The sequence below is a fragment of the Bolinopsis microptera genome, chromosome 12 (genome assembly GCF_026151205.1).
Source record: "Bolinopsis microptera isolate Bmic1 chromosome 12, MBARI_Bmic_1.0, whole genome shotgun sequence".
NCBI lineage: Eukaryota > Metazoa > Ctenophora > Tentaculata > Lobata > Bolinopsidae > Bolinopsis > Bolinopsis microptera.
This window is the reverse complement of record NC_087083.1, coordinates 11,161,926-11,180,005: the sequence shown is the minus strand read 5'-3', so window position 1 is coordinate 11,180,005 and position 18,080 is coordinate 11,161,926. Positions and strand designations below refer to the sequence as shown.

At 37.9% G+C, this 18,080-nt stretch overlaps 1 protein-coding gene across 7 annotated transcripts in view; it reads left to right on the top strand.

Moving 5' to 3' along the window:
- Positions 1-18,080, top strand: part of LOC134824269 (calmodulin-like) — an 80,440-nt gene that overhangs the window by 12,011 nt on the left and 50,349 nt on the right. For all 7 annotated transcript variants that reach the window (XM_063836057.1, XM_063836059.1, XM_063836054.1 and 4 more), the window contains 3 exons: positions 1,226-1,343; positions 4,702-4,737; positions 5,751-5,789. In XM_063836057.1, the coding sequence (XP_063692127.1) occupies positions 1,226-1,343; positions 4,702-4,737; positions 5,751-5,789 (193 nt within the window). The remainder of the gene's footprint in view (positions 1-1,225; positions 1,344-4,701; positions 4,738-5,750; positions 5,790-18,080) is intronic.

Genomic DNA, 18,080 nt, shown 5'->3' with positions numbered 1-18,080 from the left:
TAGTAAATCTAATTCAGTGGCAGTCAGCAGTGGTGAGCGAGTATAGTAACTCTAATAATTCGCTTAAAGAAAGCAATGGGCGTCAATAGAGCTATGGAGGGTTTTACAAATATCATCCAAGTTTTATGAACAAATTTAAAAAGGGGCTTACGCGCTTCCCTGTTTGTGATCACGTACTGCTTTGTTTCATATTTTTATTCAACAAACAGGAAGTAAATGGAAATTATTTTCGGTCGGCCCTTGATCGTGCATTTCTAACCCGTGTTTCTAAAAACTGTGATGTACAATGGTGAATTTACGTTTTGAACTGAGTAAGATGAGAAGTAGAGGAGAAAATGAAAAGTTTATTTAAAGTTTAAATTATTTATTTGTCTTTTTTAAATTCATAGATTGAGCAACACGAAGTATGTTTCATCAAACCTACGATAACATTTCAATGAAGTGGTAACATAGTGTCATGAAGCAATAAAAAAGTTCGAGAGGGGATATATTCCTAAAGTTTCTAAATAATCTCCATTTCGAGAGGGGATATATTCCTAAAGTTTCTAAATAATCTCCATTTCGAGAGGGGATATATTCCTAAATTTAAAGTTTCTAAATAAACTCCATTTCGAGAGGGGATATATTCATAAAGTTTCTAAATAAACTCCATTTCGAGAGGGGATATATTCCTAAAGTTTCTAAATAAACTCCATTTCGAGAGGAGATATGTTCCTAAAGTTTCTAAATAATCTCCATTTCGAGAGGGGATATATTCCTAAAGTTTCTAAATAAACTCCATTTCGAGAGGGGATATATTCCTAAAGTTTCTAAATAAACTCCATTTCGAGAGGGGATATATTCCTAAAGTTTCTAAATAAACTCCATTTCGAGAGGGGATATATTCCTAAAGTTTCTAAATAATCTCCATTTCGAGAGAAGATATATTCCTAAATTTAAAGTTTCTAAATAAACTCCATTTCGAGAGGGGATATATTCCTAAAGTTTCTAAATAAACTCCATTTCGAGAGGGGATATATTCCTAAAGTTTCTAAATAAACTCCATTTCGAGAGGAGATATGTTCCTAAAGTTTCTAAATAATCTCCATTTCGAGAGGGGATATATTCCTAAAGTTTCTAAATAAACTCCATTTCGAGAGGGGATATATTCCTAAAGTTTCTAAATAAACTCCATTTCGAGAGGGGATATATTCTTAAAGTTTCTAAATAAACTCCATCCCCTCAGGAGAAGAAAGGTATACAAATGGGTCTGGGAGAGCTGAAGAACGGCATGTCTATAGACGCGAGTGAAGGAGACACAATGCTGGGACAAGATTTGTCACCTGAAAATTACATCGGACCAGGTAACTTATAGAATGGGGTTTTATTCAAATGTTTTTTGGTTTTTATTGGTTTTTTTGTGCATATCTAATAAAGTCAGTCATTAGATCTAAGCAGTGGGTATTCCATATCAGATTTTAAGCGCCGGCTGTTATAAAGCTGTTAGAGGGCTGTTATAGGGCTGTTATAGGGCTGTTAGAGGGCTGTTAGAGGGCTGTTAGAGGGCTGTTAGAGGGCTGTTAGAGGGCTGTTAGAGGGCTGTTAGAGGGCTGTTAGAGGGCTGTTAGAGGGCTGTTAGAGGGCTGTTAGAGGGCTGTTAGAGGGCTGTTAGAGGGCTTTTAGAGGGCTGTTAGAGGGCTGTTAGAGGGCTGTTAGAGGGCTGTTAGAGGGCTGTTAGAGGGCTGTTAGAGGGCTGTTAGAGGGCTGTTAGAGGGTGTTATGGGGCTGTTAGAGGGCTGTTAAAGGGCTGTTAGAGGGCTGTTAGAGGGCTGTTAGAGGGTGTTATGGGGCTGTTAGAGGGCTGTTAAAGGGATGTTAGAGGGCTGTTAGAGGGCTGTTAGAGGGTGTTATGGGGCTGTTAGAGGGCTGTTAAAGGGCTGTTAGAGGGCTGTTAGAGGGCTGTTAGAGGGTGTTATGGGGCTGTTAGAGGGCTGTTAAAGGGCTGTTAGAGGGCTGTTAGAGGGCTGTTAGAGGGCTGTTAAAGGGCTGTTAGAGGGCTGTTAGAGGGCTGTTAGAGGGCTGTTAGAGGGCTGTTAGAGGACTGTTAGAGGGCTGTTAGAGGGCTGTTAGAGGGCTGTTAGAGGGCTGTTAGAGGGCTGTTAGAGGGCTGTTAGAGGGCTGTTAAAGGGCTGTTAAGTGTTACCTAACAGCCGTCTATAAACCCGCTGTTTAACTCCCATAAAAGATCCGTTATAGATTCCGATCAAGGTTGTTAAATACGTATTAGGATGGAATACGTATTGGAATACGAATACGTATTAATCCTCGAAAATTGACGTATTACGAAAAGGTGTGGCTTGAAGTTGAAATTGATCGCGGACGGTCTTTAATTTCTGAACATCAAAATCATTAAATATGTATTAATATGTAATTGATAATTTCGCAAAAAATGTTAGTTTATCGGATTATCCATGAAATTTGATTACAAATTTAAGTTATCATGTATAACTGCACTCCTTTAATGCATGATCAATGATGAGGGTGGCGCGCAGCTGTAATTATGTTTAATTTTGACAAATCAGCGTATTACGGCGTATTATGGCGTATTCGTGGACGTATTTAACAATCCATAGAAATTACCGTATTACGGCGTATTACGACGTATTCTTTACCAGAACCGAATAAGTCGTATTCTTTCACGAAAATTTGACGTATTTAACAACCTTGATTCCGATACTACGTCTACAATATTAGGTGAAATTATAAATACCTTATCGGACCTTATTTGACTGGACATTAAATGAACGACATAATTATGAACGGACATTAAAATGAACGCTCGAAGGCATTCAAAACAATAAAAAATCCAAATTTGTTCATTTTTTTATTTGACGTTTTTAAAGTTTTAGCAGATAATTTGTAAATCAATTTTTCATACAATGAGCAAGAAAGGCAGTCGTTAAACAATGAAAAATGTCAAAATATCTGTAGATCAGTGTCTATGATTAAGGAAGTTGTCTAAAAACAACAGATACGAAATATGACCAGATTTGATGATGATATCACAGGTCATCTTCCTCAAATGGGTTATCATGCATTAAATATTCCATGCTTAAAGCATATCAGTAATACGGAATACCTGCTTTTTGAAAACAATTTTGTATTCGACCACCTCGGTCCTGCATTTCAGTGTAAAATTTTGCAAGATGTGGAGGTAAATAATAACTCCTAAAAAGTGAACGAGGAAGCTGAAGATCAATAAAGTGATCTGCATGCCATAATGTGATTCTTAAAATATTTAAATTGTATACTAACTCGTTTTTCATTGATCCAATGATATAGTTTAGTCCGAATCCTATGATAGAAATTACGATTGACTGAAATTAAAAAGTTGTCATATCCTAAACATGAGTTTCAACGGACTTTAACTTGGACGGACTTTAACTTGGATAAACGCTAGGACCTCCAGCGTTCAACTAATGTCCCTTCGAATAAGGTCCAATAAGGTAATCAGTTGGTAGGTAATTAGGGAAGCTTTTTAAATATTACAAATGATATTATACTTAGGCTTCACGGGTCAGATGGCATTAAGCCTGGACTCAGTCCAGTGGACTGCATGGCACGTGGGGCGACGCGTGCATAATTAATAATAATTAGGTATCCTTACCTTACCTAGCTTACCGTACATAATGATAAAATGATGGAAGAATTTGGTGTGAATTAGTTTGTTGAAATACTGACTCAGTATTACTCAGTCATACTGAGCAGGAAATAGTGGGGTTGTCATGGCAATTAGCTGATTATCTTATTAACTAGGAGAAATTAAACCGAAAATAAAGCCATTAAGCCCATCTTGCTAATGTGTTAATTGGTTTTGAGCCGGTATTAGTTAGGTATACTCCCTGCTACTAGAGTATATATAGTAGTATAGCACGATCTGATTTAAATCACACTTTTGAAATTTGCTAGTTATTTTCATGTCAGTTTGATCTTCTGTTATCGGAACGATTTGAAATCATCAGGCATTACTAATATATGAATTTGGTATAATTTCTACGGAATTTCAATCCGAGCCTACTCATGCAAGCAGCACGAATTGCACGATCCATTGCTAAATCGAAGGCCGAGAAGAAACAAAAACAAAAGGAAGCCGCTCGTATTAAGTTAAAAAGTAGATCTTTAGCAATATCTTCGTTTTTGCCAGCTGGGAAGGATGACTCTTTAAAGACGATTAGATTCACCCCAATTGAAGAACTTCTTAAAAACGGTCCGATATTCTTAATTCTTTAATCGAATGTAATTTGAGAAGTGGATTTTTGATTTGCTATTCTCATCATACTATCATACGTTCATTTTAACACAAAATATAGAAATATTATAGTGATTAAGAGTAACAATTAAAGAAGAATCATGACTGAAATCGATATTTTTCATCATTCCTAACCATGCACTTTTACTTTTGTTGCTTCGCGAAAATAGTGAATCGCAAAAATATCACTTCAGCAAAAAACGTGCAAGCCTATAGCTGACTAGCTTAAAGTCCCCACATTATCATATCTAACATTTTCCATCAAAGAGTCTTTAACTAACTTAAAGTCCTTGACTAACTTAAAGTCCCCAAATTATATTTAAATTAAAGTCCCCAAATTATATTTAACCTAAAGTCCCACATTACATTTAACGAAAAGTCCCCAAATTATTATACCTAACATTTCCCATCAGAGAGTGATTACTTGGACGGAGATGATAACCAGTACCGTAAGTATAGAATGCTGCAGTTTCTGTTTCAGTTTCTGTTTCAGTTTCTGTTTCAGTTTCTGAGTTTCTGTTTCAGTTTCTGTTTCAGTTTCTGTTTCTGTCTCTAAATTCTAGCCAAGCTATCATGGTGTCATGCTGCTGTATACTCTAACGAGCCTTTTTGCACCAACATACCTCCTTCTTCTCGCTGAAAAATGTATACTCAAGCAGAATCTGAGAGAATTAATTAATTTATCAAACGATTAATCAATTAAATCTGACATGCTACTGATTCGTGTTGCTGGTAAATCTAATTTATGTTCTCTTCGTTTTTTCTAATGGACTTACATTATAATATTAGTCATGTACAAATATGTTGCTAATATTTGCAATTTTCGGATGATTTGATGACCAATTGATGTTTGCCTTATAATATTAACCGGACTAGGATTATATACGCTAATCTAACTGTGTATAATGCGATTACACTATTAATTGCACGAGGCGCAGCCGAGTGTAAATTGATACAATAATCGTACGGACCTTAATCTTCTTTTGTGAATAATGATTTTTTGCATCTTCTTCTCCGCTGAATAACTGTTATGATGATATGATTGTAAAATGTAAAATTGTAAATTGTAAATTTTAATTCTACTAGTACTATATAACTGCAAGCATTTAACTTAATATACACTATACAGAATTAACTATGTATATGTCAGGTCACAGAAACTAAGCAGGGGAATATCGGGCGCTGCGTGGTCTTCTAAGAAAGACATATCTGACATATTTTACATGTTAAATTTTGGGCCACCTTGAATCAATCATGATTTTATATCCCAAAAACTTTCGATTTTAGTTAAAGCTTTCATTTTCTAATTTCAAATAACGGCAACTCACAATCAATAAGCAACAATTAAACCATTATTAAGTCAAACAGCTTTAAAAAGCATCTGGATATCTCATTTTGTAAGTTTATTCTTTGTTTAAATTATCAAACAATTTGACCTAAATTTATTTTCTATCTATTTCAGGGAAACAGCCCCTGCGGATTTCCAGAATTCTAAGTCGAGGTAAGATTTATTATTTAGGTAGTATTAATTATAATAAATGTAATATTTTGCTGTGAGAACATAATGGTGTTGTAGCTCCTATAATAATAATATGAATAACGCGCTCAGTACTTTAAAAAGTATAAACACTGCACAAAAAATATCATTCCCAATTTTAAACTATTAATAAAACAAATATTTTAATAAAACAAATATTTATTTTCACGGCTCAAACAAACAATATCAATAAATATAATAAATAAATCAGGGGAGGTTTGAAGAGGTTTGAAGTGCCCATGAAGGCCACTGCTTATCTTTGGATTTGAGAGTGACGTGTGCTTGAAACCCCCTCAACCATCCACTTATACGTCAATATACTTATTGTACAAATATAGAAAAATATAATAATCTAAAATTACTTATTGGTCTAGTTTGATGACACAAGAGAGCCCAGTTGAGTTTTTGTTAAGGTTGAAGTTTTAAATCATAGTTAGCCATGTTTCATGGCAGAGAGAGATATCATGTGTGCAGAGCCGTACCGGATGTAGAATTTGAGATATAATTTGGAAGAACCCGGGGTTATTATCCCATCTTCATTAGCATCACATATTTCGAATACATAGGGGATGAGATCATTCCAAATTTTCGTAGAGGTGTACAAAAAGTTCTGTTGGGAGATATCTAACCTCAGTAATGGGACAATCAGACGAAGTTTTTCATTTCTAGGACAGAACTTGAAAAGATCTTAATATAAATTGTGGCAAATTGCACGAAAATTTTAATAGAATCATAAAATTTACTACATTTGATATCTTACTATATATAAAGCGAGACGATATATATGGAGGGTTCCGTACCATTTTACTGACACCACGGCATCAACTTTAACGCGACTTTCCGCAAAGATATACAAAAGATATACAATCATACTTTTCCTGAGAGGTGAAGCAGCAAAGGGCACAGCCAGGCTTCAAGCCTATGGAAGCCTAACCCTCGAAACTATCGCCCCCAGAAAAGGTACCATCACAACTCACACCACTATCAACAAACAATTCATGGTAGATCTCAACATACCACCCAAAGCAGAGAGAGACCTATCTATACCAACCATGATGCTTGAACGACGCTTCACGGTCACCACTCCTGGAGCTGACAACATTGGATATAGAGGCTCACTCCAAAACACCATCGACAACATCCCCAGTGAAACCATCACCTGCTACACAGACGGGTCACGCACAGACTCAGGTAGCGGGGCTGGTTATATTATCACCACAGACAACAACAACACTACACTAGATGAAAGATCATTCAAGCTTCCCGATTATTGCACCGTTTATCAAACTGAACTCACTGCCATCATCGAAGCTTGTAAATATCTATCAACTTATACCAACACACACATCATCATATGGTCAGACAGTCTCTCCTCTATTCAAGCTATATCCTCACATTCAACGAGGAGTAGGACTACTAGAGACTGTTACGACACCCTCAATACTCTCGGATCCACTAACACCTTAGAGATCAGATGGATAGCTGCACACATTGGATTGTGGGGTAATGAAAAAGCAGACGAGCTGGCCAAAAATGGTACAACCAGTGAATCCACTTTGAATTGCCCAATTCCACAATCTTACATCAAACGCCTGATCAACGACAAAGTCACAAAACTTAATCAAGAATCATGGATTACTGATGGTCCCAGACACACTAAACTGACACTTGGACATAAAAACATCAACATCATCAAAAATCTCAACACTACACTCAGTAACAACAGACAAAATTATAGAACTGCAGTGCACCTCATCACGGGACATTGTGGCCTCAACAAACACCTACGCACCATTCGCAAATCAGACACAAGTGCTTGTCCTAAATGCGGCGACGAAGAGGAGACTGTCTCACACTTTCTCGGACAGTGCCCGGCTATTGCCCAAATAAGAGGTCAATATTTCCGGGACTACTACCTCTCTGTCAATGACATATTCGACAACCAACACATCTCCACCATTGTCAACTTTACAAACCACACTAAACGCTTAGTGGTGCCAGAGGAGTTGGACCAGACAGGTGTAACATAGCGACTACTTTAACGCCGTCTTGTTTCGCCTCACTCTTCCACACTCAACCACCACTTAAGCGTTTATCCATGACACACCCCACAACACTTACCATCATCCTTGATTACACATCTTGATTCCACTGGCATCCTACCACAGGACTGCCATACCCCAGAGGTAGGCAAAGCATTCATATGCTATCCTCTCGTGGGCCAACCAGGCCCAGCCTCTCTTAAAATAAAAAAAAACTAAAACGTTTTTGACTGGGTCAAGTGCTTTAATAGTCTCCAAATCAGCATAAAAAAAATAAAAATTGGCCAAAAAATAGGAGTTTTAGAGCCCAAAATTTGGACCCCCAAGTGGTGTCAAAAACGCGAATTAAATAGGTAATAATTATTTTAGTCTCTTGATTGAGACACCATTTTAGGCTTATACGGGTTCCTGCTAGTGAATATAATGTTGGTTCCATAATTCCGCCCAGCCGATTTGCCGGATATTAATCAATACCGATACCCAACAACCCCCACATTGGTCTTACAGCACCTGCAGTGCAGGTCCTACACAGTATTCACCCGACGTGACACAAACTAACCAATCAGTGCACATCGGTATTCGGTAGTCGCTGCCCCACAATTGTAATTCCATCCATATTACGCCAAGGGCCTTTTCACAAGAATTTTCTTAAAATTTGGGCGAGCGATTTAGTAGGAGCGGTAACCTCCACAATGGTCATTCCATCTATATTACGCCAAGATACCCAACCCAACCACTAACCAGTAACCCCCACAATGGTAATTCCATCTATATTACGCCAAGATACCCAACCACTAACCAGTAACCCCCACAATGGTAATTCCATCTATATTACGCAAAGATACCCAACCCAACCACTAACCCCCACAATGGTCATTCCATCTATATTACGCCAAGATACCCAACCACTAACCAGTAACCCCCACAATGGTAATTCCATCTATATTACGCCAAGATACCCAACCACTAACCAGTAACCCCCACAATGGTCATTCCATCTATATTACGCCAAGATACCCAACCCAACCACTAACCAGTAACCCCCACAATGGTAATTCCATCTATATTACGCCAAGATACCCAACCCAACCACTAACCAGTAACCCCCACAATTGTCATTCCATCTATATTACGCCAAGATACCCAACCCAACCACTAACCAGTAACCCCCACAATGGTAATTCCATCTATTTTACGCCAAGATACCCAACCCAACCACTAACCAGTAACCCCCACAATTGTCATTCCATCTATATTACGCCAAGATACCCAACCCAACCACTAACCAGTAACCCCCACAATGGTAATTCCATCTATATTACACCAAGATACCCAACCACTAACCAGTAACCCCCACAATGGTCATTCCATCTATATTACGCCAAGATACCCAACCCAACCACTAACCAGTAACCCCCACAATGGTAATTCCATCTATATTACGCCAAGATACCCAACCCAACCACTAACCAGTAACCCCCACAATTGTCATTCCATCTATATTACGCCAAGATACCCAACCCAACCACTAACCAGTAACCCCCACAATGGTAATTCCATCTATATTACGCCAAGATACCCAACCCAACCACTAACCAGTAACCCCCACAATGGTAATTCCATCTATATTACGCCAAGATACCCAACCCAACCACTAACCAGTAACCCCCACAATGGTAATTCCATCTATATTACACCAAGATACCCAACCACTAACCAGTAACCTCCACAATGGTCATTCCATCTATATTACGCCAAGATACCCAACCCAACCACTAACCAGTAACCCCCACAATGGTCATTCCATCTATATTACGCCAAGATACCCAACCCAACCACTAACCAGTAACCCCCACAATGGTCATTCCATCTATATTACGCCAAGATACCCAACCACTAACCAGTAACCCCCACAATGGTCATTCCATCTATATTACGCCAAGATACCCAACCCAACCACTAACCAGTAACCCCCACAATGGTCATTCCATCTATATTACGCCAAGATACCCAACCCAACCACTAACCAGTAACCCCCACAATGGTCATTCCATCTATATTACGCCAAGATACCCAACCCAACCACTAACCAGTAACCCCCACAATGGTAATTCCATCTATATTACGCCAAGATACCCAACCCAACCACTAACCAGTAACCCCCACAATGGTAATTCCATCTATATTACGCCAAGATACCCAACCCAACCACTAACCAGTAACCCCCACAATGGTAATTCCATCTATATTACGCCAAGATACCCAACCCAACCACTAACCAGTAACACACACAATGGTAATTCCATCTATATTACGCCAAGATACCCAACCACTAACCAGTAACCAGTAACCCCCACAATTGTAATTCCATCTATATCACGCGAAGATACCCAACCCAACCACTAACCAGTAACCCCCACAATGGTAATTCCATCTATATTACGCCAAGATACCCAACCCAACCACTAACCAGTAACCCCCACAATGGTAATTCCATCTATATCACGCGAAGATACCCAACCCAACCACTAACCAGTAACCCCCACAATGGTAATTCCATCTATATTACGCCAAGATACCCAACCCAACCACTAACCAGTATCCTCCACAATGGTAATTCCATCTATATTACGCCAAGATACCCAACCCAACCACTAACCAGTAACCCCCACAATGGTAATTCCATCTATATTACGCCAAGATACCCAACCCAACCACTAACCAGTAACCCCCACAATGGTAATTCCATCTATATTACGCCAAGATACCCAACCACTAACCAGTAACCCCCACAATTGTAATTCCATCTATATCACGCGAAGATACCCAACCCAACCAGTAACCCCCACAATGATACTCCTTATATGGGTATCACGTGACTACCACCTATATTACGCTACGATAGCCTACCGCGGAGCTACAACAAAATACCGAATAATAATCGGTATGATTGGAAACCGCACGATTTGGAAGATTTTGTAATTAGTTGGTGGTATGGTTGGCCTTTCTCTCTCTCTCTCTCTCTCTCTCTCTCTCTGCGCTTGCTATTATGGTTAATATCTATATTTGGAATAATTGGGGTGATTTAGTCAGTTAGCTGAGAGTGAATTCCATCTATCTTGATCAGAATAGTGACTCTGCCGTGATATTGTATCACAGTGCCTTGTTATCGTTCAGCTCCCTTCATATAATACATGTAATTAACTACCTTATCGGTCATAATTATCACGGATATTACGTTCACGCTGATTAAGACCTTAGCTTGAATAATTATATCCGTGATAATAGTGTCTGTGACATTAAGGTCCGTGAATAATCAAGTCCGGTAAATATTTCCAATAATTTTTGTGTGTGTGTGTCATATGCGTAGATATGCGTGTAGGTGATTACTATAATATTAGCTTATTAGTATACTAGAACAAATATAATCACTCCTCAGTCACATTCTAGAGTTCGGAAAAAGAGTAAAACAGTTATTAAAAATCACCAAAACTTTCACAGTTTTTTAATTTTATGAATTTTTGGGCGGCCATGAGCGTGAATAATTATGTTTGTGAAACATTCGGTCTGTGAAAAAGTTGTCCGTGATAATTATGACCGATAAGGTATAAATTTTACTATCCATGTTATTCCATTCTTGCTTTTATTTTAGTTTGGAATAAAAGTAAACGTTAGGATCTAATTTTATAAAAAATAATTATAACGAATATAACAGATAGCGAATAATTCTCTTCAAATAGAGGAATAAACTCACTAACTTCACGTGATTACAGAGGTTAACATATACCGTGTACCGTAACATACACTGTTTAAATACTTGATTCTGTGATAAGTTTCAGTAATCGGAACAGAAAGTTCAATCACGAGTGTCTTGTCAGTTACGACCTTCATATCTCAGTATCTGGATAGTGGATTATATTGCATGGCTATAGTACAGCTACCTACTAGTACCCGCGAATGATTATTACAGAGCTAAACTGTTGCTTAATAATGATAATAATGCCATGATTTATGGTCTATATAACAGATAGTGGTAATATCATTACGTATACATACAGAGATTATCACTCTTACTATAGAGCTATAGTAACCATAATAACGTTAGTAACTATAGTAACGTTAGTAACCATAGTAACATTAGTAACGATAGTAACGTTAGTAACCATAGTAACGTTAGTAACCATAGTAACGTTAGTAACTATAGTAATGTTAGTAACTATAGTAACGTTAGTAACTATAGTAACGTTAGTAACTATAGTAACGTTACTATAGTAACGTTAGTAACTATAGTAACGTTAGTAACCATAGTAACGTGAGTAACTATAGTAACGTTACTGTAGTAACGTAAGTAACTAAAGTAACTTTAGTAACTATAGTAACGTTAGTAACTATAGTAACGTTAGTAACTATAGTAACGTTAGTAACTATAGTAACGTTAGTAACCATAGTAACGTTAGTAACTATAGTAACGTTAGTAACCATAGTAACGTTAGTAACTATAGTAACGTTAGTAACGTTAGTAACGTTAGTAACTATAGTAACGTTAGTAACGTTAGTAACGTTAGTAACTATAGTAACGTTAGTAACGTTAGTAACCATAGTAACGTTAGTAACTATAGTAACCATACTTCTCCTCCCAATGACCACCAATACAACCAGAGCTGTATGACAGGTGTCCTATATAACAGCAGGCAGAAGGGTGACAGTTATATTGTATCTCATGAATGATCAAACATCCGGCTATCAGATCCAGATTAACTGGCTACTTGCCAGATTAACTGGCTACTTCGTCAGTCTACTTGCACATAAAGCTATTTTGTGGTTAATACTTTAATACTACTCGCTGGTTTATTATCGGTACATTGGTACGTTCCGTCACTATTGGTTGTACCCCATAATTATGCTTTCCAACAAAGCAAAGGGATTATTTATACGTAGTTGTGCAGCCTTTCACCTTTTATGAGTTTATGCAATCTTTATTTTATCTTTGCGCAACCTTTACCCTCCTGAAATCACCAAATATATTAAACAACGTCCCCACGATGGGATATTAAAAACAAGAATAAGTGTCACCAAGTCATTAAACCAGTCTCCATTCTCTCCAGTTTCCATTCTCTCAGTCTCCATTCTCTCCAGTTTCCATTCTTTCCAGTCTTCATACTCTCCAGTCTCCATTCTCTCCATTATGCCAACATGTCTTTATATGAAAGTAGAGAATTACAGGTCAGCATGCACAGCTTGCAGTAGTGCTTGGCTATAACACTGGTACTATAACCGTTATTGCATCCACATCACTTCCATTATAAATATCTCCGGGATTTCGACGCGGGATCATATTATCACTCAGCCCGGCCCGCTGTTAGATAAACATCTCAAGGTGATATCATCCCGCCCCGGAAATTTGTATAAACCCGGCCCGCTTTTTAGTCGTAACTGATGTTTATCATTCAATTCTCCGACTTACAATAATCAATGATACTGCTGATTAGAACTCGATAATAGTAGAACAGTTAGACGCGCGATCACGTGGGCGCGTCACGTGCGTACCACGTGCCACCAATAGCATACGCCGAGTCTATACCACGTGACACGAAAGCGCACCACGTGATATGAAACATCGTAACCGTCCACTTCTTTTACACGCAAATTCCTGGGAACGTTGCCAAAGCAGCTAATTCTTGGAATTTCTCCAACGCGTGGCGTGAGAAGTTGGCGACTAGCCAGCTACCTTTGTCCGTGCCCTAAAAATAGTATTGTTTTGCTTGCTCTCCTTCCAGCTCTTGTTCCTGCTAACGTTCAAGCTATTGCTCCACTATGACAGATCGGTTTGACATTCAGATTGATGAACTGCTTTCCAATCTCTTCTAAAGTATAAATCCCTTGTCGAAATCGCCGGAGATAATTATAATCCATAAACACTTCACGCCCAGGGCTAAATAAATGTAATCCCTCAGCTGGCGCTTCGGGATTACATATTAACACAAAACTCGTGCGCTGCGCGCACTCGTATGTGTTTATCAGATCATCCCGCTAGCGCGGGATGATCTGTTATATAAACCCTTTGCGTGGCGGGTTTATGTTATTATTAACAGGAGTGTCCTATACTAGTATAATACTAGTTTATCCATTGCAACATGTCTGGTTATTATAGTTCTGTCTGTATCGAAGCTTTTGTTGCAGGGATCATTATATTATTATCAAGATCACTGAGGTTATTTAATTGGGTCTCTGTGGTTTTGTAGCTTTGTAGGGAGTTGTTGTGCCAGCCAGGTAGATGACAGTAACATTGTATTTACTGTATTATTGAACATTCGGCTTTATCAGAGCCTAATTAACTCTGGTTATTTTCTTTGAGGTTTTCTAGGGAGTCGTAGGGCCTGTCCTGATATATCGTGGATCAAATTTGTTCCGCTGCGAGACCTGGTAGTACTCTTCATTCTGTATCTTCATCTCGCACAACTCCTTAAAAATATAGGTCACCAGGCATATATTTGCAGAGATGAAAGGCCTACTCTTTCCCATTTTTCCTAAGCTATTCCATAGCTTAGGAAAGATAGATAATGTAATTTGTGCGTGAAGTACGTTGTATTTTAAAAGTGCGTAAAGTACCTACGCACGAACCATGAGACGTCTAGTGCCCTTGCACAGTTTATAGTTTTATATGTTAGAGCCGTGGTGGGATACTCCTAGTGGGATGCCCTAGTGCAGGTCTGTACTTTGCACGTCTGGCCTCTCCCACACGTGGGTTACTGTGCTACTGTCTGGTATTGTCTGTAATTGCAGCTAAGTAGCTTAACTTACTTAACTTAAGTAGATAATAGGTAGTTAAGTAGTGGCTAATGGGATAAAATCAATAACCTTTTTAGCTTTTCACTGACCTTCATAATATAATGCTGTATATTCAGCAATTTAAACTGGTGGTCACTAGCAGTAATACTGTATATAAAGGAGTGGTGTAACCCCACTATCTCAATATTCTCCCACTATCCCACTATCGCACTATTCTGTGGAATCAGCTACTTGACACTATTGAACAACAGTTTAATGATAACAAGTTGCTTAGCCACGCCTCTCTGACTTTATCATTACAATAAAGCACGTCTTGCTGCCTCTAATGCCTCTAACACAAGGTATGTCCCTCGTCCTCTCGTATGTACCGCACAATAATCTAAATTACAATACTCTTTGACTTAACAGCTGATGTTAGCCGTTCAGGGCTCTATTCATATCTATAAACGCAGCTAACTCCCAATAAACTGAGGGAGTGCACACCAATAACAGTCACACGCATAATTGTAGCTTTATTGTTAGTAATAGTTATCACGTTTCCATGAGGTTTCCTGACCGTTAGTAGAACGGTAGAAAGGAGCTTACAACCACCGCTAGCAGCTAACCTAGCTAACATTGTCTACCTGCACCTAGCGGTGGTTTGTAATATTAAAATGTGTGAATTTGTATAATATGTTAACGTTGCCAATCCTTTAAATATAAGCAACTAGAAGGAGATTTTCTTGTTTCCATAAGCAACAGAGCTACACATTGTCTAGCTAATCTTTTAATTGCTATCTAGTGGTAGTATTAGTCAACGTTGGATCGTTTAGAATTGAAATCGTGAATTTTTGTATGTTAATTTTTTTAATAATTTAAATATAAGCAGCTAGATGGACATCTAACGGTACAATAAAGTTTATAAATGAGGTTCTCACTGTTCATTAGTATGTTTTCACATAATGTCATTCAACTGTCACGTCTCACACAGTTTCATTACACAGTGCCATTACACAGTGTCATTACATAGTGGCTTCCTCTTTATTTGGTGCTTCAAGTTAAACTCACCTGAGAGTTATGGAGCTCTCATAACTTGATAACAGCAGAACTAGGGGGTGGCGCACTACCTAGCATAACTTGATGGGTTTAGTAATTCATCAGAATATTAAGCTATTACCCATCTCCTTTCTTCTTATTTGATACATTGTTTTGATTATTAAAGTTGTACAATGCCTATCATACGAGTTCGAATTCCTCGACGGAATCCTCCCAATGACAAAAAAAGACGACAATCTACCTCTCAGAAGTCAAGGTAAAGAAAATTACAGTACTTTACTTTTTGTTAAAACTTGGATGAGTTAATAGTAAAGATTTTATGTCTTGATTATGCATTGCAATGGATTGTACAATGTTAAAAACCTATTCAGACGAAAGTTATATCAAGATAATATATCAACATTTAAATAATGTTAACATGCCTTCATACTAATTATGTATCGAATGAGAAACAAAAAGTGAACTATAACCTTTATATCATAAATAGATGGAAGCTCTGCTCGAGTAAATCCTGCTTGGTGATTATTTCATATACGGGTTTAATGAGGTCACGTGACATAAAGTAATATCTCAGAGCACAAGCAGCTAATAATGAGACACCCAACACTTTGGTCAGGACTCTAGCTCTTACCGAACATAACTCCGAGTATATTTGGAACGAGTGTCTTCTACTGCAAGGTGAGAGTATTATTTATATTATCAGAGAGTTGAGCTTGTATCAGGACATATAGTTGGAGTCTCACAACGCGGCACTTTTATTTTAAATATCAGGACATATAGTTGGAGTCTCACAACGCGGCACTTTTATTTTAAATATCAGGACATATAGTTGGAGTCTCACAACGCGGTACTTTTATTTTAAATATCAGGACATATAGTTGGAGTCTCACAACGCGGCACGTTTATTCTAAATATCAGGACATATAGTTGGAGTCTCACAAAGCGGCACTTTTATTCTAAATATCAGGACAAATAGTTGGAGTCTCACGACGCGGCACTTTTATTCTGAATATCAGGATATATAGTTGGAGTCTCACAACGCGGCACTTTTATTCTAAATATCAGGACATATAGTTGGAGTCTCACAACGCGGCACTTTTATTCTAAATATCAGGACAAATAGTTGGAGTCTCACGACGCGGCACTTTTATTCTGAATATCAGGACATATAGTTGGAGTCTCACAACGCGGCACGTTTATTCTAAATATCAGGACATATAGTTGGAGTCTCACAAAGCGGCACTTTTATTCTAAATATCAGGACAAATAGTTGGAGTCTCACGACGCGGCACTTTTATTCTGAATATCAGGATATATAGTTGGAGTCTCACAACGCGGCACTTTTATTCTAAATATCAGGACATATAGTTGGAGTCTCACAACGCGGCACTTTTATTCTAAATATCAGGACAAATAGTTGGAGTCTCACGACGCGGCACTTTTATTCTGAATATCAGGATATATAGTTGGAGTCTCACAACGCGGCACTTTTATTCTAAATATCAGGACAGATAGTTGGAGTCTCACAACGCGGCACTTTTATTCTAAATATCAGGACATATAGTTGGAGTCTCACAACGCGGCACTTTTATTCTAAATATCAGGATATATCCACCAGCGGGCTATATTATCATTTCAGGATCGAGTCAAGGTTCAATCATTTTCCAGTATTTAAGACACGCCATAAGCGGAATGCTGTATTTATGAACCTTACCTTTAAAAATACTGTGGAAGAATATGGATTATTAAAGCAAATGCAGTTACTTGTAGTTGTAACTATCATGTGTGGACTGTGGCACGTGTATCCAAGATTTGAGAAAAAACAATAAATTTGGAAATGAAAAGAAGTAAACGCATTTTTGAGATCAAATTTGGTATTCTTATTTAGTTAATCTCGATATAAATTTGAAAATTAAAAACTAGCATGTTTTAACTGGACAGATGTGATTTTTGTTTCTAGACCGTTGAACGAGTCACGAAACTTATCAAAACTTCCAAAACAAGGCTACAGGATTGGTTACTTGAGGAGGTCAGGCTGTTATTAACAATTAACAGTTAACTGACCGGAGACGGTCAGAGCCTGCTATTAAGTATTAATATTATCATCCAATATCATTCTTGGAATATACAGGGTTTAATAGCCGTCATGTACGTGGTGTCGTTATAACTACGCGGTCAGCTTAACGAATAGTTTCTTTTGTTTCGTTACTTATGATCATTACTGCCAGTAATACAGTCGGTAATTATTACTGGCTTCATTGGCTTGCAGTTGTCCAAGTCTAACTGTCTGATTGTTCATGTCCAATTGATCCTTAGTGAGTTAGTGGTTAGGAACATATATTACAAATATCTAAAATATCCACTCTTCTTCTTAAAGATGATCTCTCTA